General features: G+C 43.1%; 1 protein-coding gene across 4 annotated transcripts in view; it reads right to left on the reverse strand.

Annotated features, from left to right (window-relative positions):
- Positions 1-262: 262 nt before the first annotated feature.
- ACER1 (alkaline ceramidase 1) overlaps positions 263-26,989 on the reverse strand; it is a 42,448-nt gene continuing 15,721 nt past the window's right edge. The window contains exons 2-7 of one of the 4 annotated variants that reach the window (XM_072113873.1): positions 16,995-17,114; positions 15,287-15,401; positions 15,052-15,190; positions 7,845-7,982; positions 4,814-4,951; positions 388-1,078 (exon numbers count right to left, since the gene is read on the reverse strand). In XM_072113873.1, the coding sequence (XP_071969974.1) occupies positions 901-1,078; positions 4,814-4,951; positions 7,845-7,982; positions 15,052-15,190; positions 15,287-15,401; positions 16,995-17,102 (816 nt within the window). In that variant the 5' untranslated portion in view covers positions 17,103-17,114 and the 3' untranslated portion in view covers positions 388-900. Of the gene's footprint in view, positions 1,079-4,813; positions 4,952-7,844; positions 7,983-15,051; positions 15,191-15,286; positions 15,402-16,994; positions 17,115-26,989 lie in introns of all 4 variants that reach the window. The other 3 variants (XM_072113874.1, XM_072113876.1, XM_072113875.1) reach the window with 3 other exon arrangements.

A 26,989-nucleotide genomic window follows, 5' to 3' on the forward strand; every position in this document is an offset into this window, starting at 1 on the left:
TTTTCCTAAACTATTGAATTTTTACCCCCCAAAAAACTAACTGATCAGTAAAATGATACTACTAACATAAAGTACTGTGTCTCCTGAGAAAACATTCTCAAAATCACAGGGATATGTTATCAGAAAAATGTCACAGGTACAGAGCCCCATTGGCACATTGTTAGTCGGGGTGAGGGGGGCAGGTCCTCTTTAAGGGGTTAATTAAGTAGATATGATCTTGTGTCATTCTTTTTACCCTTTCTTTCTTCCTTATTTAAGCAGTTTCTGTAAATCACCTTCTTTTTTCTATACCACAACGTAACTTTTTACAGGCTGTCAAGGATAAACATTCAGTTCTCTGAGATGATAAGGGGTATATGCTCTTTCAGATAGATTTATCACTGCAGTAGACAAACAAGACACAGAAAAGATACTTTTATTACAAAGTAGTTTAGTTACTCTTTATAGTGCTAAATAGATGTGGTAGTAAAGGGTTAATACAGATAGGGCATTGAAGCTGTCACCAGCCAGAAAAGCTTTTGTACAAAGCATTATATAGACTGTCATAAGCATGTTAAATCCTTTTTGCTGTGTCATTCCTCATTATTACACATAACTTAATATATGTCCATCTTTGATTTGATCTCTTTGCCAGTGTGGATTACTACCAACATATCACCAGTAGCAACTTTAGATATAGAAAATTGGTGAAGTGTTCAATATTTATAATTTAGTAAAATATACACCAATTCTCAAGGTCCCAATGTCTGCTTTTGTAGTCCAGAGATGCAAGCAATTGTAAAGAACATAAAAAACCCAATGCCCCTAGACAGCCTACAAACAAGTTTGTAGCAGAAACCATTGAGAGCCATCAGTTTTTTATGAGAATTATAGTTGTCTTCACTGAAGCAATCAAAAGGTCTAGCAAGTCTTCTTAGAAACCTTTGTCTTGGTGATGATTAAGTAAGGGAGACCAAATTTTAGTGACCTTAATGGCCAGTACTGAAGCTCTAGAGTACACTGTGGTATTTCATACTGGGCATCAAAATAAGCAAAGACAGTGTTAATGTGTGCAACAGCAAGACAAATAAAAATGTGCCTAAGAGACAAAAGAAAACTTCAGTTAGTGATTTCAATCAATAATCAAGGAGAATATAATATTTACATTATATATATTATTACATTGACAACTTTCACATATATATTTTATAAAATTGACAACTTTCACAATTAGATTTTGTAGGTGGCTTCATACACAGATTAGATTTTTTTATGTCAAATCCTACTGATTTTAATTGTACCATCTAATGTTTACTGGACAGACTGTGGTCTGTATGTTAACAGTATAACCCCTGTGTCGCTACTGCAAACTAAGCACATATGTAGACTTAAAAAAAAAACAAAGATAATGAATCTCTAGACCGTACTCACAACCTATTGGACAAACCCAGAGTGGGAAGTGTGCTCTGGTAATACTGTGTGCTCCTCGGTAAATATAAAAGAACTAGATAAAAATGTGTACATGCAATACTTTCTGTTTTTACTCAACATGTGTTTATTGCATGAAATAGCACATCACTAACAATTGTTCTGCATCACATTAGAATGAACCATAAAATTAAACAAAATATCAGTGGGACATCACCATAGATATTATTAGGTAAGTAATATGAGATCTTGCTTTGTATTGTTGTCAAATGGCACCTTTGGCAGAGTGCCTGGTTGCAACCTGCACCGCTAGTAGTGCTATATATCGCAGCGTGTAAACACTAGATAGGGAAGTACATAAACAGTTGGTGTCACCAAATAAAAACCCAATAGAACAACAAACAATAACCACTGAATCGGCTTTTGTGAGCATCAACATTTTACACTGGTTGCTGCAGCAATCAATCATAATGACAGGGGGTGCAGACAGAAGCTGGAGGGACCCCGCAGCTGCCAGACAGCAGATCATGGGTCCACCAGAAGGGAGAGAGAATCATAATATCACAGTTTCATAGTAATTAGAGTTGCAAAAGGACACAGATCCATCAAATCCAACCAATAAGATAGAGCAAATGTTTTCTTCCAAAAACATGTGATAGTTTTGTTCTCAAGAAAGACATCCTTGATCATGTACAAAGTATCTCTCTGTCATGGGTGCTCCTTCGACCCATGTCCCGGGTCTCAGGTGCTCCTCTGTGCCTGTCTGTGCTCCTTCATCTCAGCAGCAGCCCAACTTACCTGTCCATGTTCCAGCGGATGCCTCCTTTCTCTGACGCGCGCGTACCCGCTTCCCGGGACATTCTAAGATTTAAAGGGCTAGGGCACCGTCATTAACGCTGATTGTCCGCCTTCCTTCTTAAATATCCCGGCCCCGTCCTGTGTCCCCTGCTTCCATGCCATTGAAAAAGCTGTGTCCCATATCTCCTGCGTTTAGACTGATTTTCAGTTGTGACCCCAGTTCTGATCCTGATCTCGCTTCTCCACTGCCTGGTCTGACCTTCTGTTCTGTCTCTGACTTTGAACCTGCGCTCCCTGTCCCTGACCACTATTCTGCCTTACGGCTCTGTACCTCGCCTTGGTCATCACTGCGGACAAAGTCGCGCCTACAAAGCGACCCGGTGGTACCACTCCACAGCAAGTCCAACTGGGAACCACCAACCCGCTCACAGGTGTCAGCTTACGTCATTGTCTGCGGTGGTCCAGTGGGTCCACTACCCCCCCCCCCCCATTGATGATCGTTGCTATGTATTCATGTTGTTGGTCAATGTAGCAGCAATATAGCAGCAATTTTACTGATGTAGACACAGTGATCAGAGCAAGATGGCGGCGTTCCCTGATAGCCATCCATTTCTCTTGCTGTCCAATGAAGAATATATTCTGTAATTTCACTTCCATTTATTTTTCACCCTCATGAAATGCTCACAGGGTTAACAAACTTCCCAAAGGTTGCTTTGAATATTTTGAGGGATGCAGTTTCTAAAATTTGTGGGGATTTTTGTGAAAATCTGAAAAACCGCACCTAAAGTTATAAGCCTCCTAACATCCTATAAAAAGAAAGGCTGTTTGAAAAATCATGTCAAGTTAAATCAGATATATGGAAAATGTTAGTTATCAAGTTATTTTGGTGACAACTCATTAACTTTCCAAAATGTAGAACATTTTGAATTTGGAAAACATAATTTTTTTCCAAATATTTTGCAAAATTTCAGTTTTTTTTAATAAATAAGTACTAAATGTATTGCTTAAATTTCTCAACCAACATGTACAATGTATCACAAAAAAATCTTAAAATTACCTGGATATATTTTAAAGCATTTCAAAGTTATGATCAGCTATAGTGACACGAGTCAGATTATTTTAAAAAAAGGTCTTTGTCTGGAAGGTGCAAAATGGCAACATTGTAAAGGGGTTAAAAAAAGGACAGAGCCTTAACCCCTTAACGCTCTGCGCCGTAGCTCTACGGCGCAGAGGTATAAGGGATGTATGAAGAGGGCTCACGGGCTGAGTCCTCTTCATACAAAGGTGGGGGTTTTTGCATTTTGCACAAAACCCCCACCGCTAATAACCGCGGTCGGTGCTTGCACCGATCGCGGCTATTAACCCCCTAAACGCTGCCGGCAAAGTCGCCGGCGGCGTTTAAAAGACGGCGGCGCGTGGGCGCCGCCATCTTTTTTTCGATCGCCACGCCCCCGAACGTCATCGGGGGGCGGCGATCAGTTGCTATGGTAGCCTCGTGTCTTCTTTTGACACGAGGCTATCTGGCAGCTGCATATTCGTTACATATTCGTTCTGGCTCATTGTAATGAATGTGCTGCAAAAATGCCATATATTGCAATACAGAAGTATTGCAGTATATGGTAGCAGCGATCTGACTATCTAGGGTTAATGTACCCTAGATGGTCTAAAAGATAGTGAAAAAAAAAAGAAAAAAAAAAGTTTAAAAAATAAAAAAAATTAATAAAATATTAAAAGTTCAAATCACCCCCCTTTCCCTAGAACGGATATAAAACATAACAAACAGTAAAAATCACAGACATATTAGGTATCGCCGCGTCCCAAAATGCCCGATCTATCAAAATATAAAAACGGTTACGGCCGGCGGTGACCTCCGAGGCGGGAAATGGCACCCAAATGTCCGAAATGCGACTTTTACACCTTTTTACATAACATAAAAAATGAAATAAAAAATGATCAAAATGTCGCACAGACCTCAAAATGGTAGCAATGAAAACGTCGCCTCATTTCGCAAAAAATGACCCCTCACACATCTCCGTGCGCCAAAGTATGAAAAAGTTATTAGCGTCAGAAGATGGCAAAAAAATTTTTTTCTTTTTTGTACACATTCGTTTAATTTTTGAAAATGTATTAAAACACAATAAAACCTGTATAAATTTGGTATCACCGCGATCGCACCGAACCAAAGAATAAAGTAGGCGTGTTATTTGGAGCGAAGAGTGAAAGTCGTAAAAACTGAGCCCACAAGAACGTGACGCACGTGCGGTTTTTTTTCAATTTTTCCACATTTGGAATTTTTTTTCAGCTTTGCAGTACATGGCATGTTAAAATAAATATCATTACGGGAAAGTAAAATTTGTTACGCACAAAATAAGCCCTCACACAGGTCTGTACACGGAAAAATGAAAAAGTTATGGATTTTTGAAGTTGGAGAGCGAGAAATGAGGCGAAAAACCCTCCGTCCTTAAGGGGTTAACTAACAAACTGAGCCTTAAGGAACAAACAGGTATGTTGACTGAGTATGCTTTTTACATGAAACTGTAAACAACATTCAACTGCTCCAGATTTCACAGTTCTTCATAAAAATATGAATTTATGAATTATTGCTTACCAAAAACTGTGTAAGTAGCAGAAGTTAAGATTTTTCCAGAAATTACAGAAGAGGCGATCGCTCAACCAACAGGAAATAGCCACTAGCCACAGACAAAATGACACTAAGGTCAAATTTATAATGTCACGATTATTACACCTGAGGGTAAAAAAAACAAAAGAATCATATGGGGAGATGTCAACCTAAAAATACATTGCATAATATCTAGATAAGAGGAGGTCCAAAATCTATTAGGACACGCAATGCCAGTGCCCCATTCACCCTAAAATCATGATTGTGAATAATCCTAGATAGATATAATAATCCTACCAGGCTACAAGCCTACTGCTATTACAACGATAGTAGGGTTCACACTGTAAAATCAAAATGAAAAAATATAATAAAATGAATCAAATTATAAATAGTCCAAATTAGTGCCAATAAAATAATAAACTCAAAGCGCAAAAAACAAACCTTTAGTATTTGGAGTCACTTGTACCATAACATTGTAATTTTTCCTGATTCCTATTTATATTAGGATTGTAGTTAAGCAGCTGTTTTCAGTTTAAGCTACAAATTTTCAGTTGGGTTATGATCTTGATACTGTAATTGCATTGTGAGACTCTCACAGCACTCCTCATGAAGTAGAAACAGAAGGCAGGTTCATGGTCGGGGACAGGCAGGAGGTCAAGACAGGTGCCAAAAGTTCAGGGTCGAAGGCAGAGTAGAAGGTCAGGGCTGGCAGCGGAGGAGCGTCAACGGGAACAAGTTCGGGGTCACAACGGGGAAGTCAATACAATGATGTAAAGCAAGAAAACAAGCTTTTTTGACGGCATAGAGCACAAAGATCCAGCAGGGGATGCTGGAAGAAGCCGGGCTTTAAAGTGTAACCGTCATTTCAACCGACTTTTGATATGTTGTAGGGCAGGTAATTTTAAGCCCTTTTGCAATTGGATTAGTTACCCAAATCTTGCGCCTTTCTCTTGTATTCTGCAGACTTCCCCTAGATGTCAGTGTTCTCTCAGATAGCTGTTGCTAAGCACATCCTGTCTTCAGAAAGGAGCTGACTACGGAGCTAGAGATACGCCCCCTATTTCTCTCCCTGCAGTCAGCTGTTCACCTCATGGCTCAGTGCTCCAGCAGTTATGTGCTGACAGGAACACTAGCTAATGTAGTAACCAAACACCTACACTCTCATCTCTCCCTCAGCTTTCCCTACACTTGTTTATAAACAAATAATCAACACACATAGAAACTGCAGCCCCCTCCCCCATCACCTCACACTCCACAGCAGGAAGTGGCAAGAGAGACTCTCCAAGTCTGCAAGCTGTCAACTCATGTGCTGAGCTGATGGATAGACAGATAGATATAGATACATGGATAGATAAGATATGCACAGATAGACATTAGATAGATAGATAGATAGATATGGGATAGATATAAGATATATAGTTAGATATGAGAGAGAGATGGATATGGTGTCACTGGTTAGCAACGTGCTCTTGTGATGAGGGTACCGGAGTCAGGTCCCGCCCCTCCATCTTGCAAGTTTTTTTTGAGAGCTGGTTGCTATGGGCCAAAAAGGTACAAAATTTGGACCGAGAGGCAAAATAATTTGAGGAATGATTCCCAGGGACACCTGGAGCAGAATTATGTTTTTTAGTTTTTTTGCTCAGTATTACTGTTATACTTTAAGCATTTCCTGAAAAGGGCCAGCACCAATCAGCACCCTTTAAATCTTCTGAAGCCAGCGCGCTCATGCTTTAGGAGAAGGGGACGCGCACGCACGGTTACCGGACGGGAGACAGGAACGAGGACAGGTAAGCGGCTGCAGTGGGGAGCTGGGGCATAGGAGCATCACGGGTTAGCCCGCGACCAGAGGCGTGGGTCGTGGGAGCACCTGTGACACAAATGCTTTATTCTTATAGCAATCTACTCATCTTCATCAGATACGGATTGTAACGGTATGTAAGATAATGGTGAGGAGACAGAGTGCTAAGCAGATACTGCTCTGAACTGCTATTTATCTAATGCATACCACCAAACCTCCAACTATTTTACACACCCTTATAATACGCATCTAATGAAGGTCAAATAGACCAAAATGTCAAGTGAATTTGAGTGAATTGTTATTGGAATAAAGCATTTTAAAAATCTTTTGAGTGCCATCTCCCTGATTGTTTGTATGATCTTGATTCTGACTTGATGTTACTTTGTGTTTAGTAATTATGTAGACAATATAGTCTAAAATCTTCTGGACTATATTCTTACATAATAAAATATAGTAATGTAGTGATCATGGTCATCAAATGTTTATGGTCATCAAACAAAGGTATCTGTAGTAGATTATGGTATGGGTGTTTTTCTTGGCAGTTTAGAGCTACAAAAATCCTGCTACAAAAAACACTTACAAAATTTGATATAGTATTTGAAGACAATAAGGATAAATGTAATGTATGTACACAGCAAATTACAACTACTCTTGTTTTGTATATATGGTCACTGCACAGTACTACTATTCGTTTCCTGCATATATGGCCACTACACAAAACCACTGTTACTATAAAATTGCATGTGTGGCACTGGATAGTTTGGTTCTGGTACATAAAATAGGCTATAAGTGTAACATTTTTTAAAGTAAATTTATCATTTTTCATATTGCATTGGGCCCATGCCAGTCTAATCCACATCTGCAAGGTACTCAAGTCAATACGTACCACAACACCTGGGGGAAAACCCCTGGTGCAGACAATCCAAACCTCTAATGGATGGGTAGATGAAAGGATACAAAACTTTATCAAAAATAAACTTGTTTTTCTACGTATATAGACATCTTTAAAGATCTGTGCATATTTGGATAAAGAAACACACTACACATCAATGAATACTATTGGATATTTTTAATAAAATTTTAAGACAAAGCTGTCATATAACAGTAATATTAAAAATAATCATATAACTAGCTTGGCAATAAGCTACTAGTGTTTGAAGCCATTTGTCACCACTAAGTATCTCAAAGTGTTTTATTATTGTTGAAATGGTTTGTACTTACTTTCTTATCTCTTTTACCAGAAGGTACAGTATATGAAAAGTTATACTGTTCAAGACATAGGCATTGATTGTAGGTTTTACAAAGGACATCAATGTGCTAATAACTGCAATGGCAAAGATGGCAGCACCAAACTTGTTCCTATTCACAAAACATTAAATATGATAAAACATGGGCAATAAAATCTGCAGCTAATGATTAAAAGTTGGCAAAGACAAAGACAGTGGGCAAACTTGGCAGTGAGGTATGGGTGGTTTCAGGACAGTGTATGTTCAACTGCATAGTACAAGAACAGGTAATGAGATAATCAGAATAGTCAGATAAACCACTATCGCCTCTCAATATTCAATTATACACTGACACACAGTATGGCTCATGCCCGGGCTTGGACTGGTGGTTGACCTAGACACATCGACATAGCAAGAGTCAATAGAATCTATGTCTGCAGATGCCATTGGCACTAAGCACAACATGGCTGGCGGCTTCCCCATTCATTGCACTCTGACCCTGTGCAGCAGTGTGATAAATATCATTGCGCTCCAGCAGACGGATGACTGGTGGAGCATGGAGGAACACCAGCAAAGCTATTAACATGAGCCTACGTTTGGGAAAGACCAGGCGGGTTGAAACACGCGTTGGGGGCTACAGGCACGCCAGGTAGTATGTCCACTTGATACACTGCATACTATATTTAATCCTGCAATTCCCATCATGGTATGATGCTATATGACAGGGTATAACCACAGGCTAATACAGGCAGTACAGGCGGTCCCCTACTTAAGGACACCCGACTTACAGACAACCCATAGTTACAGACGGACCCCTCTGCCCACTGTGACCTCTGGTGAAGCTCTCTGGATGCTTTAAAATAGTCCCAGATTGCAATAATCAGCTTAAAATTGTCTGCAATGAAGCTTTATTGATAATTCTTGGTCCTATTACAGCAAAAAAATTTGAAACTCCAATTGTCACTGGGGCAAAAAAAAAAATTGTCGGGAACTACAATGATAAAATATACAGTTTCGACTTACATACAAATTCAACTTAAGAACAAACCTACAGTCCCTATCTTGTATGTAACCCGGGGACTGCCTGTATGTGATTAGTGGTATATTTGATACATTGCAGTATTCTATTGTTAATACCATCCAAGTATATGTATGAATTAATATTTTTCATGGACTATACTCTTGGCATGCTTGATCTTTTATGTCTCTCCTGAGATGTCATTTTATATTACATTTTTATCTATTTTGTATTCAATAAAATTACGTTTTATTATTATTCTTTAGCTTGTTGTATCCTCTTTAGTCCTTAATTTGTAATATGCATGCATACCCAAGAGGGCAGCTATAGCGTTCCGTGCGCTATGTAAATGTGTTTATCAACTGAATCTCTTTAGATCTGTTTATTCTTGATTGTCACACCTTCTTGAATTTTGTTTATGTAGCAGAAGGGTTTACTCCAAAATCATTTTCACTTTTGGCCTGTATACCCTCCCTACCCCCATGCTTCAGAATGAAGAACAAAAACTACTCTACAGCTGTCACTGGCATTTCTAGCTTCCTTACCCAGATCCTATCACATTAAGGCTTAAATCAAAACTACCATTTGATTTGATGCATTATGAAGCAAACATACCCTGAGAATGCTGTAGGTACCCTAATACAGGATCATATCTTGGTTAATCTCTGGGTTGAGTGGTTTTGCTTAAAAAACTATTATAACATTCAGGACCTTGGTAAAGCTGGGTGAGACTGGCTGGCTACATAAACATATTACACACAGAGCTTTTTATTACACATGGAGTTTAGTCAAGACATGACATGGCACTGAGGAGTTCTGGTCGCCGTTTCCTTATTCCACTGCTACCAGATCATAAACACTTATACCTAAAGAAATACTTGGACACCGCCTCTAGGATTAATCTGGCCACAGCAGCCAATTTATAATAACATACAACAAATATTAGAAAAACATCATTCCTCCGAACATGTAATTAACATTGCTCCCCACCCCCGTATAATAATACTAATTCCCAATAAGGAGTAGGTCCTTGTAGCTCCAAATTACAAATGCCATTCTGCTCTTCTTCTTCTCGCTATTACCCCCAACCGCCACCTCCAGTTCAGGGGCACCATATCTTGTAGATGGCTTTCCAAATTTCCCACTCCCCGGGACACCACCGAGCAGGAGTCCATACTGCCATACCCCTAGGCATGGCCTTTCATTCAGGGGAAAACTATCCGCCATGTTCTCCACCCCCCCCCCCCCCTTGTAGCTCCACCGACTCCAAGGACTTTCCCTCTCCCCCTGCCACCGCAAGCAGGCCTCGACTCAGCTCAAGACTGCACGCCCCACACCATTGCCAAAGCGCAAGTCATTGCCGACTGCGTTAACATGAACTCTGTCAGCTAGCCAATATTCGCCGCTGTCGGCCTCCAGTTCCCTGTGATGGATTCCCTGTTGAGCTTCATCCAGGTTCTGTTCAACCAACTGACGGATCTCGCATGCCTCCATACTCGCCTGTAAACCATGTCCGACCAGACAATCACCAAGAATGGGAATTCCACCATTAACTTCAACAAATCATGCTGTATATCCCTAATCAACTCCCTCACTGGTTAACCACCCAAATCATTTCCCCCAACATGAAACACCACTATCTCCGGACACTTATCCAACTCCGCCAACTTGCAGAACTCTCATTCCCCCATTTCATCCCACGAAAACCCAGCCAGCATACCGTTACCTGCGTCCTGTCGAAACCTAACTGTCTCCCTTCTGGATGCATGGCTGTTCTCTGAGACCCCCAATAAACGTAAGCGTGTCCAAAAATCCATATTAAACGGCCCGAACCACAATGCATAAGATAAGCCAAAACGCACACGCTCCTATTACGCTTCAAGAAGCTGGGGCGTACAGAAGACATATAGCACCCAGAACTCTACCTCCCAATACGCTTCACCACTTCAGGCCCTAACCCCCTGCCTACAGCCTCTGTTGCTGCCCCAATTTTGAAGGAATGGGATGTGAATGCATCCAACCCCAGTTCACCCAGACATTTTCTGAACACAGCCGTAAAATGAAACCGAGAAAAAAACGACCCGTCCCTGTGACACAACAATGGGCCCACCTGATCCCCACGCTCCTCCAAAAATTCCTGCAAACACCACCAAGGACACATGACTGTCCCTTGGACCTCACGTAGTGTAACTGCGCCCCCTACCAAACAAATCCGTTTTTGACCTACATATACCAAACTCCACACAGTCAGTCCCCAGAACCACATCTTCCTTCAGTATTCCACTCTTAACTTTTTTACTTGGCTCCACTAATTCCCCAACTCTCAGAGCTCCGTAAAATGCCCATGAAAATGCTAGCTTGAACAATTTACTTTGGTAACTTTACTCACACACCAACTGTAATTCCACCCCCAACCTTTCCAACAAACTGAACGACACTGGCATTCTCCCATCTTTTCCTCCCCCACCCCTATTTTGAACCCTGTAATGCACTTTTAAATAAAGAACTTTTATATCCGTAACCCCTTGTAAATTGAAACCAAATGCTAATACAGCAACCCCTTTGTTAACTTTTGCTCTGGACCAGCCCGCACTAGCCGCCCTCCCAAGCCATACTAACAAAGCCGTTACCCGCTCATCATCCGTCACTCCACCTCGTAATTCTCCCAGTAATCTGTCCCATTGGCCCAATACCTCCTCATAAGCCGACCACGTGCCCTCAGCCAGAGATGCTCTTATCAGCGTCCCCGCCGTTCGAAGGCTATATCCCACAGATGCGGCGGGCAAGGAATCCCCTCGTTTTCTGCGACCGGAGCCAGCTGCCGAAACTGATCCCATTGTAACCGAGATAAGGTGTCAGCAACAGAATTCTTATCTCCCGAGACATGCACAGCAACCACCCATGCATTAAGCTCTAAGCATAACAAAACCAAATGGCGCAACAACTGCACCGCCATCCACCCACTTGGCCACCTTTCCGCACACCATTGCCCTTCACAATAGGCACCAAAACTCATTGACCCCGACGCGTCGGTGAACAAGTCCCAATTGTCCATACTTCCTAACCCACTCCACTGCCTTGTCAAATGATGTATACACTACCGTACAAACCTCTGGCAAAATGGCGTCATTAACTGACAATCCGATGGTGAATGAGACGAAATTTATTTGCCTCTTTCTTCGGAACAACCCCCAGTGGGGACACAATCAAACCCTCAATCGGTATATACAGTAACTGAAAATGGACCAGCCATCCTCCCTAACTGCACCTCTTTAGACTCACCACCCCAGGATACCGATAAGCCGCCTTCAGATTTTTGGTAGTAAATGGAACAGCATGCCCCGGGGCCAAAATCCAGAAACCCTCCCCAAACCTCCCTCCCCCCTCAAAAGCGGCGCCTTCTCCCTATCCGGATACATATTTAGGTAGGGCTCCAGCTCTAGTAGCCTCACCAGAGTCTCCCCCTTGTCCAGCACCGCCCCCGCTGCACCCTTTGTTCCTCTTGAAATATTTTGCCGTCCCATGCGACGACCCCCCGCAAGTGGGGTACTTGCACAACCCATCGTTAAATCGCCAGCAGGCCCCTCCCTTGTTGCCACTTGCCCCCTCCCTCTGCTGGCCCGTGGAACTGCTAGTTCTCGGCTCCTCTCTACCCCCCGAAAGGACTGCCCAAATCTTACTGGCGCCATCACCTTAAGCCATAAGCCTATGTCCTTCTGGTCCCATCTGATACTAGGCCGCACTGCCCTCCTCTGCCTAAAATCTTCCTCATACATGAGCCATGTCTGTCCCCCATACATCCTATAGGACTCCCTGATTGCGTTCTGATAACAGAATAACCCCGAACAATTCTCCGTAGCCTTCTCCACAAACACAGTCGCTAGTATGGAATATGCCTGGAACCAGTTCTGAAAAGTCTGGGGAATCATTCGCGAGCGTTTTTTTCTCCTCATCCTCTTTTTTAGACTCATCCTTCTTGCCCTTATCCAAATTAAACTTTGCTAAAGGCAAAAGTGAGAAGATCTCAACATATTCGTCCTTCCAGATCTTCCCCTTCACCGCTTTTTTTTTTTAAATGAGCCCCCAGTTGCCCTTCAAAACAAACATATACCTCCTCTTTAGCCCTATCATCCAGCCGAACCCTTCTCCTTTTCTGTCTGAAGTGACGCCATCACACCCAAATCCATTCGCCAAACAGCCCCTGCCCCTTGCCCAGACCACGGTAACCATGCCTTCACTGGAGACGCCCCCACCATAGATGCTTCACACCTGGCTAGGAAATCACGCATGCTCCCCATCAATGACCGCATTTCATCCTTAGCCCCCCCCATCGTTCACACCACTCATTGGAAAACCCATGTTCCCCGATTGCACAGAAAAAGACTCACCATGCTTCGGGGGTGCTGGGTGCCCACCAGCAGCCATGTCGCTCTCCAAATGCTGCATGCTCCTTTTTACTGCCTTCTGACGAAATATGGCTGCTGGCTCCTGAGCAGCCACAGCAGGACAGGCCGGATGCTCTGGAGGAGCTGGCCATTGCTTACCGCCCACTGTTGGACTGGCACCGTCATCTATTCTTCCACTTTCAGCAACTTCCAACACAGACCGTTCAGCCCATCGGGGCCCACAATTGACTCCAGGTTCAACTACTGTAGTCAGTGTCAAACGAGCGCCCCCCCCCCCCCTCGACCAAAAGCATCGCCAGAAGGGGGCCCCACGGACTCTGTCATCAAGCTCCTACGTTGTCCGAGATCACCTGCGCCCTGCCTGTTGCGCTGACCAGACCGCGTCGCATTGTCTGTGGCACCCGCTTAGGTACCTGTATTGCTCTCAGCGCAGGAGCAACGGTTTCCAACTCCTGACCCCGCGGTCCACTGGAGGGTCCCTGGAGGGGCTCCCAACTCGACGGCGGGTGCGGGTAGTGGCCTCCGGGCTTAAGCGATCGGGCACTCATGACCTCCGAGAGCACCATACTCCCCAGTCTCTTGTGTCTCTGTCCCCACTTGCGCACAGGCCGCAGACCTTGTTCTTCCTCCACCCCCTGCTGGTTCAATCACCTCCATCACCTGCTAGCACAGCTTCGACCCACCTGCTGCCGCCAGCAGCTGTAACTGTGATAGAAGCGCTGCCACATCCGCCATGCTGCCGTCTCTTCCACTGCTATTTCTAAAATGGCTGACCTCCTCACTCCCGCTGCTCGCATATCCCCTCCCCTTGACTACTCCCACGAATGACTACTTCCTCCCCTTAGTAATGGCTCCATCCCCCTGGACCGCGTCATGCCGGCCTCCCCAACGCTGTGGGTCTGTCCTCTTCTTGACTAATCAACCTGAGCTGGATCACTCATAAACAGCAGCTGGGGGATGGTGCAGCAATTGATTATTCTGTCTTCAGGCACAACCCATGAACTAGGAGACAGAACCAGACAGCTTCATTATTACCAAGATTTGATCCTGCATCAATGTAGCTACAGCATTCTCAAGGTATGTTTGCTTCACGATGCATCAAATCAAATGGTAGGTTTCCTTTAACTCACACAAATGTGCTGTTCCAGGAAGAAAAGTTGTTGTATATAATGCAAGGAGACCCAACATTCCTGCCAGTCAACCACTTCATACTGTAAACATGATTACTGTGTGGGACAATGGTCCAGCCAGAAGGACTCCTTGTATCACGTATAACCATGATGCTTGGAAGTCTGTGAAATGCAACCACTACTCAGTCGGAGTGACATGGAAATAACACATTTGGGCGATTAAGCTCTTATGTAGGCAGTTCTGGTTAGTATAAAATATATGATTTACAGTAGCCAGAATCTGCAATTTGTTAATTTCGCTATATGCCAAAAAATCATGAAAGATTTCACCCTAGCCTCTAAAACATATAACATAGGTAGATTTACAGTGTTTTCAACTTTGTGGTATAATGCTGAGAATGTTTGTGGTGTGTTTGATAGCAATCAGCCAAATATTTTTCAAGTTAAATTTTACCATTTATCTCTTTTGATGTCTTAATATATCTTTGATCCATTTCCAGTTTAAAAAACAGACCTCACTGAATCATAATCATCTCTAAAAGCAATATATTTGTTCTAAAAGCTTTTTATTTCTATGTCAGGTCCCTTTATCACTGAAAATATGTAAGGCATAAACAAAGCATTGCTGTATAATGGATAAAATACTACCTGCCCTTGATGAACCATGGGAAGTAAGGTTGGGGAAGCCAAATAGAATAGCCAAGACAAATAACCCACAAAATAGATATTTCATCCAGCAACTGTCCAAAGAAACTTAACGTCATATGGTAGTACATGGAGAAGAGACCTGTTGTTCAAGCAAGATTATGTTATCCAGCATCACCATATCAGTTACATAAAATGATTCTTGTGAGATGCAAAAAGCATAAAATTATGTACGAACCAATCATGATGAACATAATCCAGACCAGATGGACATGCAAGCTACGTCTGCAGGCATATGGGTGTAAAAGGTAAATCATAAGAGGGCCAACCAGTAAGAAGGCAATATTGGTAAACTGCAAGGAAATACGGAAAATTAATCTTTCATGTTTTGAGCCACAATATTTATTTTTATTTTCATATTATTTTATTTTACTATGAATTCATTTAGAATACAGTGGCTATAATACACAGGGGGGCTAGAATTGCTATAGTCTCTCCCTAACCGTCAGTGAGGGGAACTATCAGACTGGTGTTCATAACATCTGTCTTAGGGTACATTCACACGGCGGTTTGCCCGCCGTGTGGGCATACCGCCGTGTGCTGGAGAGGAGGAGGAGGCGGCCCCTCCTCCCTCCATAGAGAATAGTGGAGCACGGCCGCACACACGCCAAAAGATAGAGCATGCTAGATAGAGCAAAAGATAGAGCATGCTAGAGATAGAGCGCCGCTATTGTCGTCTATGGGGACGTACATGCGGCCGCAAATTTGCGGCCGCATGTACGTCCCCGCAGACGGCCATGTGAATGTGCCCTTAATGAATTCCGCCCATGTGTATGTTTATAAAACATATAAAAACAGTTAAACTTGTATCACATTCTCTGCAATTTGGGTATTAAGCATCTGAAATTGTAGTGATCTATGTGTCAAATTTATGACTGACTGACTGCATTTCATCACATTTGAGGTATTTCCATTTCTGCAGTAAGGGAATATTAAGCCCTGTAAGAAAAACTTCAGCCTTGATAAATGCCCACCAGTATGTTTTTGTCACATAGTGCTTTCCTAGATAGGCAGCGATATTGTATTTGTTTTATATATAGCAGCCAAATTGCGGATACAAACCTTAAGGGCAAATACACACAACAGTGAAATTTCTAAAACAGACAGGATGGCACATGCCTGCACTAAATGCATTACTTTTAAATGCCGTTAATGAAACGTGCATTTGTAAACCATGTCCTATTCAGAACCATTTTTCAGAGATCATTCACAGGTTGAATCAAATAGGCCTTGTCTACAGGACAGAACCTATTAGTAGATATGGGTGCTTGACCAAGCAGAGGGATATTTAAGACTGACTATCAAAGCCCCAGTCTAAATGAATCCCCCACAACGGGGCACATTTACTTACCCGGTCTGGAGGAGTTCCCGAAAGTTCATTGTCCAACTACAGTGCACTGTGCTGCGATTCAATAAGATCAAGTACCCGCTTTCCTGAATGTGTCGCTTCCCTGATCAGGTCCGCCGGAGTTCACCTTCTTCTTCCCAGTGTATGTAAGTGCAATTTTAAAGTTAAATCCTGTGCGCATCTGAATCCGTCGGATTGGCCCGCCCCCCACTTTCTGTCGCATGAAAGTTGGTGCAATTGCACCAAAATCTGATCGCGTGCACCAAAATCCCCTTCTAAATACCTTTCCCAGTGGCGCATGCCCTGAAAACGTCGGAATATACGAGGAAAGTGCAGCCGCGGGACCCTTAGTAAATAAACCCCAATATATCTGGAAGTAGTATGTAACTTTCACCATGTATCCCAACCATTGCAATGCATTTCAGTAATTAAATTTGAAACAAAAAAGTGTAATTTGGTGCATTGTCCATGGTCATGTGCAACTGGCCTAAAAGATAACAGAAGAACAAAAAGGTGTCTGCAGATGTTAAGAACTTACCGTATTGTAGTATTCTGCTACATATTCTGAATGCAGGTAATTTACTTCACACCAATCAATCTCTGAACTATGCCTTGCAAATATACTTGGGGACATCCTGTATGACATAAACAATTAACACTGTATTATTGCTAAAACATCCACTGTCCTGAATGCTGGTCCACTGCAAACTCAAATAAGGGCTACAAACAGATAGTTGCTACTACATGTGATGTCCAAATGGTATTTGGGTGCTCTGAATCCAGTAATATAGTGTCCACTATAAACAGAGAAAAGATGAAAAAATGGATGCCACTTAGCGATCTTCAAAAAAGCTAATTTTCTTCTTCTTTGCATCAAAAAGTATACATACTCACATATAGGAATAGGTTACAACTGGGAGGGAAGATTTGCAGGTAGCCCCAAAGCGAAGAGGTAACAGCTGTTTCGCGCTTACTGCACTTCTTCCGGCCTCTGTGTAGTTGTGGTGTCCATATAACTAAGCTCACAAATCATCCATCAGGATTGGACCTTGCATTTAACCCTTTACCATGTGGTAAATACTTTACCTGTACATTGCATGTTGCGTTACTGCGGGAGACGCATCACCTGTGGGGCCGCGGCACGTTTAAGCCAATTGGCGGAGTCTTGTGGCATGCTGCACCTCCCTCCAATAAGGGACAGGAGGTTGGCAATGCAACAGCTCCCTTCCAGTATATGTCATCTGCAGGCCTGTTGAGTAGCTTTGCCCAGTCTCCCCAGCATCCCGGGTAATCCCGGAAAAGAAGGAGAGAAAAACATTGGAGACAAAAAGGCCAATAAAATTGACAACAAAAAAGTCCCTTTAGGAAACCAATTAGAAGAGGCAAAAAGGGTTGAATTATTGTGTGACAAGTAATGAGTGGGATTAGAGCTCAAATTTACAAGCAGGATGGATTTAATATAACAAAAGAAAAATACAAAGCAGTAGACAAATTGAAAAGGAATAGGAGCTAGAAATAAAGTCAGCTGACAAGGGAGGTACCAGTGTGATCACGACAAAGGAATATTATAAAATGGAAGCCAACATACTATTGGGGGATGTAGGTACCTACAAAAAATTAAGATCCGACACCTAAATATATAGAACAACTAAGGACCTTTTGAAGCCAGATCTTTTTGCATTGAACGCAGCAGATTTTTGTGGCAAATAACCTTTTATAGAGCATTCTGAAAAGCGAGCGTGTGAGCTTGGTGGCTAGTGTGCATTGATCCTAAGTGTGTGCAGTGTCCAAAGTGGGATTTAGGATTAAGGGATGGAGTACTTTTCTAGAACCAGCAACAAATAGATAAGTGCATTTACTTTTTTTTCTGATATCATTTCTGTGGGTTTTATTGCAACCAAGTATATCTGAGGGCGCATTCACACAATGCATTGCGTTGTGTTGTACATTGCATTGTAGCAGATGCAGTGGAAACGCAATGTAACCTTAGCATGTAATCAAGGCTGAAGCCAGTGAAATGCATCAAAAAACGCAACGCATCGTGTGAATGCGCACTGAAGGTATTTTACTTGCATAATCTATATATTGTGTGGGAGGAATAGAGAGGCATTCACCTTGCTTATCTTGACAGTATAGGCACAGGTGCTGCCTAATTTATTTTTAACAATTCTGTTTTTATTATTTTTTATTGTTTTTTTTTCACACATGTATCTATTTATGTCCTGGCTGGGAGATTTGACTAGTGAGTGCTCCTAGCCTGTAACATATTTGGAGGCCTATATCTTGTGTCCTAGCTCTGTCGTGAGTAGTCACCTTACCCTGGCACCATACTCCGTTGCTTCTCTACGTAATTCTTCTATGGTAGCCATATTTTATTGAATTCTGCATGCGTGTGTGAAGACCAACTAGAGATCTCTTCCATGCGGCAAATTTTGGATACCTTGTCTTCCCACATTTTCAGAGGGGGAGCGGTTGTCTGCCTCCAATGGGTAGGTATAAGCAATTTTGCCGCTGCTATGAGAAATGTTACCAATTTTGAAGCTGACAGGTACTCTCCCCCTGGGGATAGTCCTAGACATACCATTGGCAGGTCCAATTTAAATTTTGGTGAACTTATCTGTCGGATTTTGTCTTGAATATTAGACCAATATTTTTGAATACCTGTGCAGGTCCACCATATGTGTTGGTATGAACCTAGTTCTTTATTACACCTCCAGCAGAGACCTGTCTCATGTAACCCCCATCTATATAGGGTTTCAGGTGTTTTGTACCAGCGTGCTAATAATTTAAAGTGGTTCTCTTGGAGACGTACACACCTAGAAAATCCGAATGGGTGTTGTATTATCCATAGTTTTTCCTTTTCGGAAAGATTTAGGCCCAACTCCTTCTCCCAAGATGATATGTAGATAGGTAGGCCCGGAGCTTTTGAAGCTGCTATACAGTCATATAGGTATGACAGGGTGACTGCTTTCGGAGCTCCCACTGCCACTGCCAACTCTAATGGTGTCGATTCTCTAAGGGGACCAAATCTTTTTTTAAAGGCCTTGCATGTCGAGTTGAGCTGCATTTTAATGAAGTGAGCCTGCCCCATGCCTTTTAGCCTATTACAGATCTGTTCATCTAGGTCTTTATCTAAGCTATCTAGCAGTTCTCTAACCGTCAGGTCACCAAGTCTTGACCACCAGTTGGGGATGTCCTTCCATCTATCTGTTAGGGATAAGGGGATTAGGCTTGCTGGCATTAGCGGGGATGGGAACTCAGAAAGTTTTATTTTAGAATTAACTTTGTGCCAGGCCTTGATCACAGCTAGAAGAGTTTCATTTAAACCCTCTGAGTCTCCCTGCCATGGTGATGGTATCCATATTCTTCCCAAAAGTTGTGTGTCCTGTATCCCTGGGTTAGAAGTCGTCCCTGTCGTGTCGTTCATTGGTAGTCTATAGCGTAATACCCTGGCCGCTTGTGTAGCCCAGTAGTATATTTGAACGTCCGGGAGTCCTAGGCCTCCTCTCATCTTTTTCCGAGTAAGTAGGGTGTGAGCCTGTCTTGGCCTTTTCCCTTTCCATAAATAGGAGGAGAACAGTCTCCTTACTTCAGTAAAAAACTTTGTAGGTATTTCTATTGGAAGCATCATCAGGGGATACAGTACCTTGGGTAACACATATGCTTTGAGCACATTCTTCCTCCCCATCCATGATATGTTAGGTAAGTCATAACTGGTCAGAAGCTGTTTAACTTCCGTTATTAAGGGGGAGAAGTTAAGTTTGTATAATTTTCTTAGATCACCCGGGAGTTTTATGCCTAGATACTTAATATGGTCGTTTTGCCAAGTGAATGAGGATGTAAGTTTAATGTTATTTATCTCTTGTTGGGTTAATGTCACATTCAGGATCTCTGATTTGCTCAGATTAATTTTAAAATTTGCTATATAGTCGAAATAAGTAAACAGCTCCTGCATAACCGGGAGAGCTGGCTTTGGATTTGTGATCAGAAAGACTAGATCATCTGCGAATGCAGTTAAGTGATGTTTTTTGTTCGCCATTGTGACTGGTTCTATCCTTGGGTCTTGTCTGACATGCTGCACTAATGCTTCCAGGCAAAGAATAAATAGGGTGGGGGATAGTGGGCAACCCTGCCTCGTTCCGTTTGTTATTTTAAAGGGTTTGAATAGTATCCCGTTGACCTTGATCTGTGCGGAGGGAGCGGAGTATAGACTAAATATCGCTGCTATGAAGGCTGGGGGGACCCCAAATTTCTCTAATGTAGCTTCCATAAACTGCCAATCCACCCTATCAAATGCCTTCTCGGCATCCGTGCCGAGAAGGACTAAGGGTATCTTGTGCTTACGTGCATGCATGATAGTCTTCATTAAGGTAAAGACATTGGGGGTCATTTACTAAGGGCCCGAATCGCGTTTTCCCGACGTGTTACCCAAATATTTCCGATTTGCGACGATTATACCTGAATTGCCCCGGGATTGTGTCGCACGCGATCGGATTGTGGCGCATCGGCGCCGGCATGCGCGCGACGGAAATCGGGGGGCGTGGCCGAACGAAAACCCGACGTATTCGGAAAAACCGCCGCATTTAAAAACCGAAAAAGTGTCGCTTGGGGACCGCTTACCTTCACCTGGTCCGAGGTGGTGCATTCCGGCGCGTGGAGATGATTTTCAGCGCAGCAGCGCCACCTGGTGGACGGCGGAGGAACTGCCTTCATGAATCCCGGCCGGACCCGAATCCAGAGCAGAGAACGCGCCGCTGGATCGCGAATGGGCCGGGTAAGTAAATTTGCCCCATTGTCTTTACCTTCCCTTCCTTTTATGAAACCGGCTTGCTCTGGTGCAATCATTTTCGGTAGCAGTGGGGCTAACCTGGCTGCAAGCAGTTTTGCCCAGATCTTCATATCGATATTTAAAAGCGATATTGGCCTATAGTTCCCCGCTAGCTCAGGGTCCCTCCCTCCCTTGTGTAGAATTGTGATATGTGCCAATAGCATGAGCGGATGCAGGGTGCCTCCCTTCAATAATTCATTACACATCGCTGCTAGGTGTGGTAATAGTAAATCCCCCAATTTTTTGTAGTATATTATGGTAAAACCATCAGGCCCCGGGCTACGGCCACTAGGGATTGATGATATAATTTTCCTTAATTCCGCTATTGTGACTGGTTGGGCTTTACCTGTACTATCGTCTAGTCTTGGAAGATTTATATTTTCAAGAAACTCGTGTATCTTGTTCGTTCTCGTACTTTTCTGTTGTGGATTCTCGTCCTGTCTTAAGTTATAAAGTTTTGTGTAATATTTGTTAAAAATCTCTGCGATTTCGTCAGCTTTTGTCACCGCTTTCCCTGAATTATCCCGCATAGCGGTGATATACGTTTTTGCTTGTGCTTTCTTGAGTAACTGAGTCATTGTCTTACTGCATCTATCTCCGTGTGCATAAAACCTGTGCCTAGCTCTTGCGTATGTTTTTGCTGTTTGAATGTTTAGTACGTCTTTTAGTTCTTCTCTAGTCTTCTGTATTTCTTCCTTAACTTCTAACAATTGTGACCTTTTGTGTTGTCTCTCTAAATTAGCTAATTTTGCTAAGAGGTCACAGGTTTTGGCTGTTCTCTTTTTCTTGACTCTAGCTCCCATTTCCATAAGGTAACCTCTCGCTAATATCTTCTGTCCCTCCCATAATGATATCGGGTCAGTCACTAATTCCCTATTTTCCTCGAAGGATGCAGACATTTTGTCTGTCAGTTCTTTCAGTAAGTCAGCGTCTTCTAATAAAGAATCATTTAACCTCCAGGACCAGTCTCGGATAGGTATATGAGACATTCTTATTTCTGTTACCACCGGGGCATGGTCAGATAAAGAAATGACCCCTATGTTTGATGAAGTTACTTGTTGTGCGTGTCTAGACTGAATGAACAGGTAATCTAGCCTCTGATATGAGCCGTGAGGACCCGAGTAAAAAGTGTAATTAGAATTTGTAGGATTAAGCATTCTCCATATATCCATGAGATTTTGCTCCTGTAGTGCTATTTTCAGTTTTCTCAGGGCCCTAAAAGGAACCGCTGAGTGTTTTGTGGACGAGTCCATTAGGGGATCTAGGGTGACGTTTAGGTCCCCTCCAACTAGCAACATACCTTCTGAAAACCTCTTAATAGTATCTAATGCATTGCACAGCCATGTACATTGGCCTTGGTTAGGAGCATACAAGGATGCAAAGGTATATGTACGCCCTCCTATAGTGCCTTTCACTAGTATCATTCTACCCTCTGGATCCATATATGTGTCCTTGTGTATGAAAGGTACCTCTTTGTGAAAACCAACTGAAACCCCCTTAGACGCTGAAGTGGGGTGGCTACAGTGGAACCATTGTGAGAACCAAGTTGTGGAGACTCGTGGTATATGTCTTTCCCTGAAATGGGTCTCTTGCAGTAGTACTACGTCGGTTTTTCCTTGTTTTAAGAGAAGGAGAAGTTGGGCTCTCTTTTGGGGGGAGTTCATCCCTTTAACATTCCAAGTTGTAATTTTTAGTTCAGCCATGAGTGATCAATATTTTCTCGTTAATATCCCTATTCGGGATTGTGAACGTCAACCTACTACTGGGGGTGTGGGGAGACATGGGGAAAGGATGTGAACTCGGGCTTAATAACAATAACTTGTTGTATTGACACGTGCTGGCATGTGTCGTTAAAGTGAGGTGTGATACCCACCGTGCCCCTACTACATGCAGGAACTCTGCAGGGGCCTCACTGTTGCGCTTGCGTGCGCTGGGGGTCATATGTCTCGGTTCTAGTTGTTGTTGTGACACTAGAGAACCGGAGTCTGAGAATCCCTTGTTGCTCGAGTTGACCGTAACTCGGTCATTGGATTGAATAAGAGGTGTCATAGTTTCCCCTGAGCTGCAAGTAAGCTCAGGTATCTTGTTTCTTACATCAACATGGTACAAACATAAATTAATATAAAAGCTAATATAAAATCTAATGCATAACTTCCAGATCTTAGTTTAAGAGATCTGGATGAATAGACTAAACTGCATCTATCTCCCTTCTCATACAACGGCTGAAACTTAGGGAGTAGTATAAAGGTTACACACAAAAAACTTTAGCATGAACATATTTGTTTACGAACCCTTCCAAGCCCCGAATAACAGCAAACAGTCCTTGCGCGTATCTTGTTGCTGAACCATAATTCCGGGTCTATACACTAGGGTCCGTTGACTGCCTGCGAGAGATTGGCAGTGAAAATGAACAACGTTCCCACTTTTTTGGCAGGATTTTGCATCAATAAGTTCCTTTAGGTGGTTGTCTTCTCTTATCTCTCTGTGGTTTCGGTACTTCTACTGTCTGCCACTTGCTGGTTGCTTTGATCACTGGTAATGCGATATTATCATCCGACGGAATCCATGAAGGAATCTCTATAGGTCTCATCTCAAGGAATTTCCAAGCTTTTGCCAGGTCACGGGGATGTCGTATCACAACTTGCTGCGTGCCTTTAGAGAAGTGTAATCCAAAGGGGAATAGCCATTTGTATTGTATCCCTTGTTCTCTGAGCTTCCCCAGCAGTGGTCTGAGTGCTCTGCGTTTAGCCAACGTCGAGGCTGCTAGGTCTTGATATATGGAGATTTCTACCCCTTCATAGCTCAGGTTTTCTGTGTCTAGGCTTTTCTGTAATATCGCAGCCGTGTCCTGGAAGCTCAAAAGTCCACATATCACGTCTCGCGGAGGGTCTGAGGCAGCAGGTTTAGGTTTAAGTGCCCTATGCACTCTTTCTATTATAATTTTCTCTGCCCTTTCAGCTCCTAATAAGTTGGTAAAGAGCTGCTTCATAACGCTTGGTAGCGCATCTGCTGCCCAGGATTCCGGCAGACCTTTCAGGCGCACGTTCTTCCTCCTATTCCTGTTCTCCTTGTCCTCTATCATCATTAGAACCTGGTGTAGTTGCTCATCTTTGGCTTTCAATTTCCCCCTGACGGCCTCCGCAAACTCCACCATCTCCTCTTGCGCTGCCTCAAGGGCTTCTACTCTGTGCCCCACGTGTCTCACCTCCGCTTTTATTTCTCCCAGCTCCTTCATTACTGGCTGCAGTGCCGATGTGATGGTATCTCTTAGCGTCGACCTCGATAGCCATGACGAGTTCTGATCTTCCGATTCCCTGTCTGGGGAGTCATCTCTATCGGAGTCAGCGGCGTGGTCTGAGCCTGCATGGTCCGCCGGCGCCATCTTGGATCGCGGCGCGGTAAGAGTATATTCTGCTTTTTCTCTGTTTTTCTTGTTCCAGCCTCCGGTTTTTTCGGGACCCGGGGGGGCTAGACCTGTTCCCCTTCCCGCTCCCACCATATTTCACCATGTTGTGGGTCTTTTAGCCTCTTATAGCGGGATTCTCAAACTCTGTTGCAAGGAGCCCACGATCTAAGCTGCCATCCCGTGCAGCGGTTAGCTCCGCCCCCGGTGCTGCCTAATTTATAATGGGTGTGGCTATCTAATTAGAATCCTTTATATACTTCTGTGGTTAGTTTGGTGGTTTGCAGCCAGATCTTGTTGCAGTGAGCACAGCGGCGTAGTGTGGCAAATAACCTTTTAATGAGCATTCTGAAAAGCGAGTGTGCATTGATCCTAAGTGTGTGCAGTGTCCAAAGTGGGCCTTAGGATTAAGGGACTTAAGTTTGAGGGAATTTAGCAGGTAACTGCTGTATTTTGTGTTACTCGTGAATTCTTCTTTTCTTCCGTACTTCTATTGTATTCCCTATTAGCATGATGGACTTACTAAGTGGCAATGCTACACAGTGTACATCCTGTGCCATGTATACTTTCCTTGAACAGCCGTTCGAGGGGGAATACTGCTGTGTGGGATGTGTGAAAATTGCTCATCTGGAAGCTCAGATTCTGGATCTAAATGAGCAAGTTTCAAGGCTGAGAGCCATTGACAATATGGAGCGAAGTTTACTGCTCCTGGAGCATAAATTCTCTGGGGAATATGGGTGAGGGGATGGAAGTATGGCAGTGCAGAGTGAGGGGGCAGCTAGTTGGGTAACATGTAGAAGGTGAGGTAGAGGGAAGAGTTGCATGGAGTCTAATCCTGATCTGGTGCACCCCAATAAGTATGCCAGGCTGGCGGATGCGGGGGATATCAGCTCTGGGATAGCAATGCAGCAGCAAGATGTGGCCTCTAGCAACCAGTGGACTGTCTCCTCCCTTTCCTCATCTCCTTTAACCATGACACCCATGTTATTCCACAATCTACTGAATGTCACCTTCTTGACTGTCTTTACCCAGATAAATCCCCTGGTGGAAGACACAATGATGAATAATGTAAATTCTCTTTGGAATGTCAACAGTTTAACCCAGGAAGAGGTACAGCACCACCTTGCAACTACTAAGATAGATAAATCACTGGGGCCAGATAGCATACACCCCCGGGTTCTGCATGAACTATGTACCGTGATAGACAAACCGTTATTTTTAATATTTGAAGATTCCCTGAGGACTGATTGTGTTCCACAGGACAGGTGCATAGCAAATGTGGTACCACTATTCAAAAAAGGATCAAAAAGCAATCCTGGAGTCTATCTTCTATGGTGGGGAAAATATTTGAAGGCTTTGTTAGAGATTCTATCCTGGAGTATCTCACTGTACATAAACCCATGCTGACACTGGGTTAACAAGGTTATGAGAGATCGGTCAGATTAATCTGATTGGTTTCTATGAGGAAGTAACTTCCCGACAGGTTCTGTGGGACGCCATGGTTGTTGCATATCTGGACTTTTCAACGGCATTTGATACCTTGCCGCATAAAAGGTTGGTACATAAAATGAGACTGCTGGGACTAGGAGAAAATCTGTGTATTTGGGTAAGTAATTGGCTTAGTGATAGAAAACAGAGGGTCATCATTAATGGCACATTCTCAGATTGGGTTGACATTACCAGTGGAGTGCCATAGGGGTCAGTATTGGGGCCACTTCTTTTTAATATTTTATTAATGACCTTGTAGTGCGTTTACACAGTCAAGTTTCAATATTTGCAGATGATACTAAGCTGTGTAAAGTAATAAATACTGAGGTCGATAGTTTAGCATTACAGAGGAATTTGTGGAAGCTTGAGGAGTGGGCAGAGAAATGGTTGATGAGGTTTAATGTAGATAAATGTAAAGTTATGCACTTGGGCCATGGAAACAAAGTATTATTATGTTCTAAACAGTCAATTACTTGGTAAAACTGGAGCTGAAAAGGACTTGGGGGTATTCGTGGATAAGAAACTTAATTTTAGTGACCAGAGCCAGGAGGCTGCTGCTAAAGCAAATAAAATTATGGGATATATCAAGAGAGGAATAGATTCTCATGATAAAGACATAGTTTTGCCCTTCTACAAATCCCTGGTCAGCCCACACATTGAATATTGTGTACAGTTTTGGGCACCAGTGTATAAAAAGGACATAGTAGAGCTGGAACGGGTGCAGGGAAGAGCAACTAAGATTATTAGGGGAATGGGGGGGACTAGAATACAATGACAGATTACAAAATTTGGGATTATTCCGTTTAGAAAAAAA

Source organism: Engystomops pustulosus, chromosome 1 (genome assembly GCF_040894005.1).
Source record: "Engystomops pustulosus chromosome 1, aEngPut4.maternal, whole genome shotgun sequence".
Classification (NCBI taxonomy): Eukaryota; Metazoa; Chordata; class Amphibia; order Anura; family Leptodactylidae; genus Engystomops; species Engystomops pustulosus.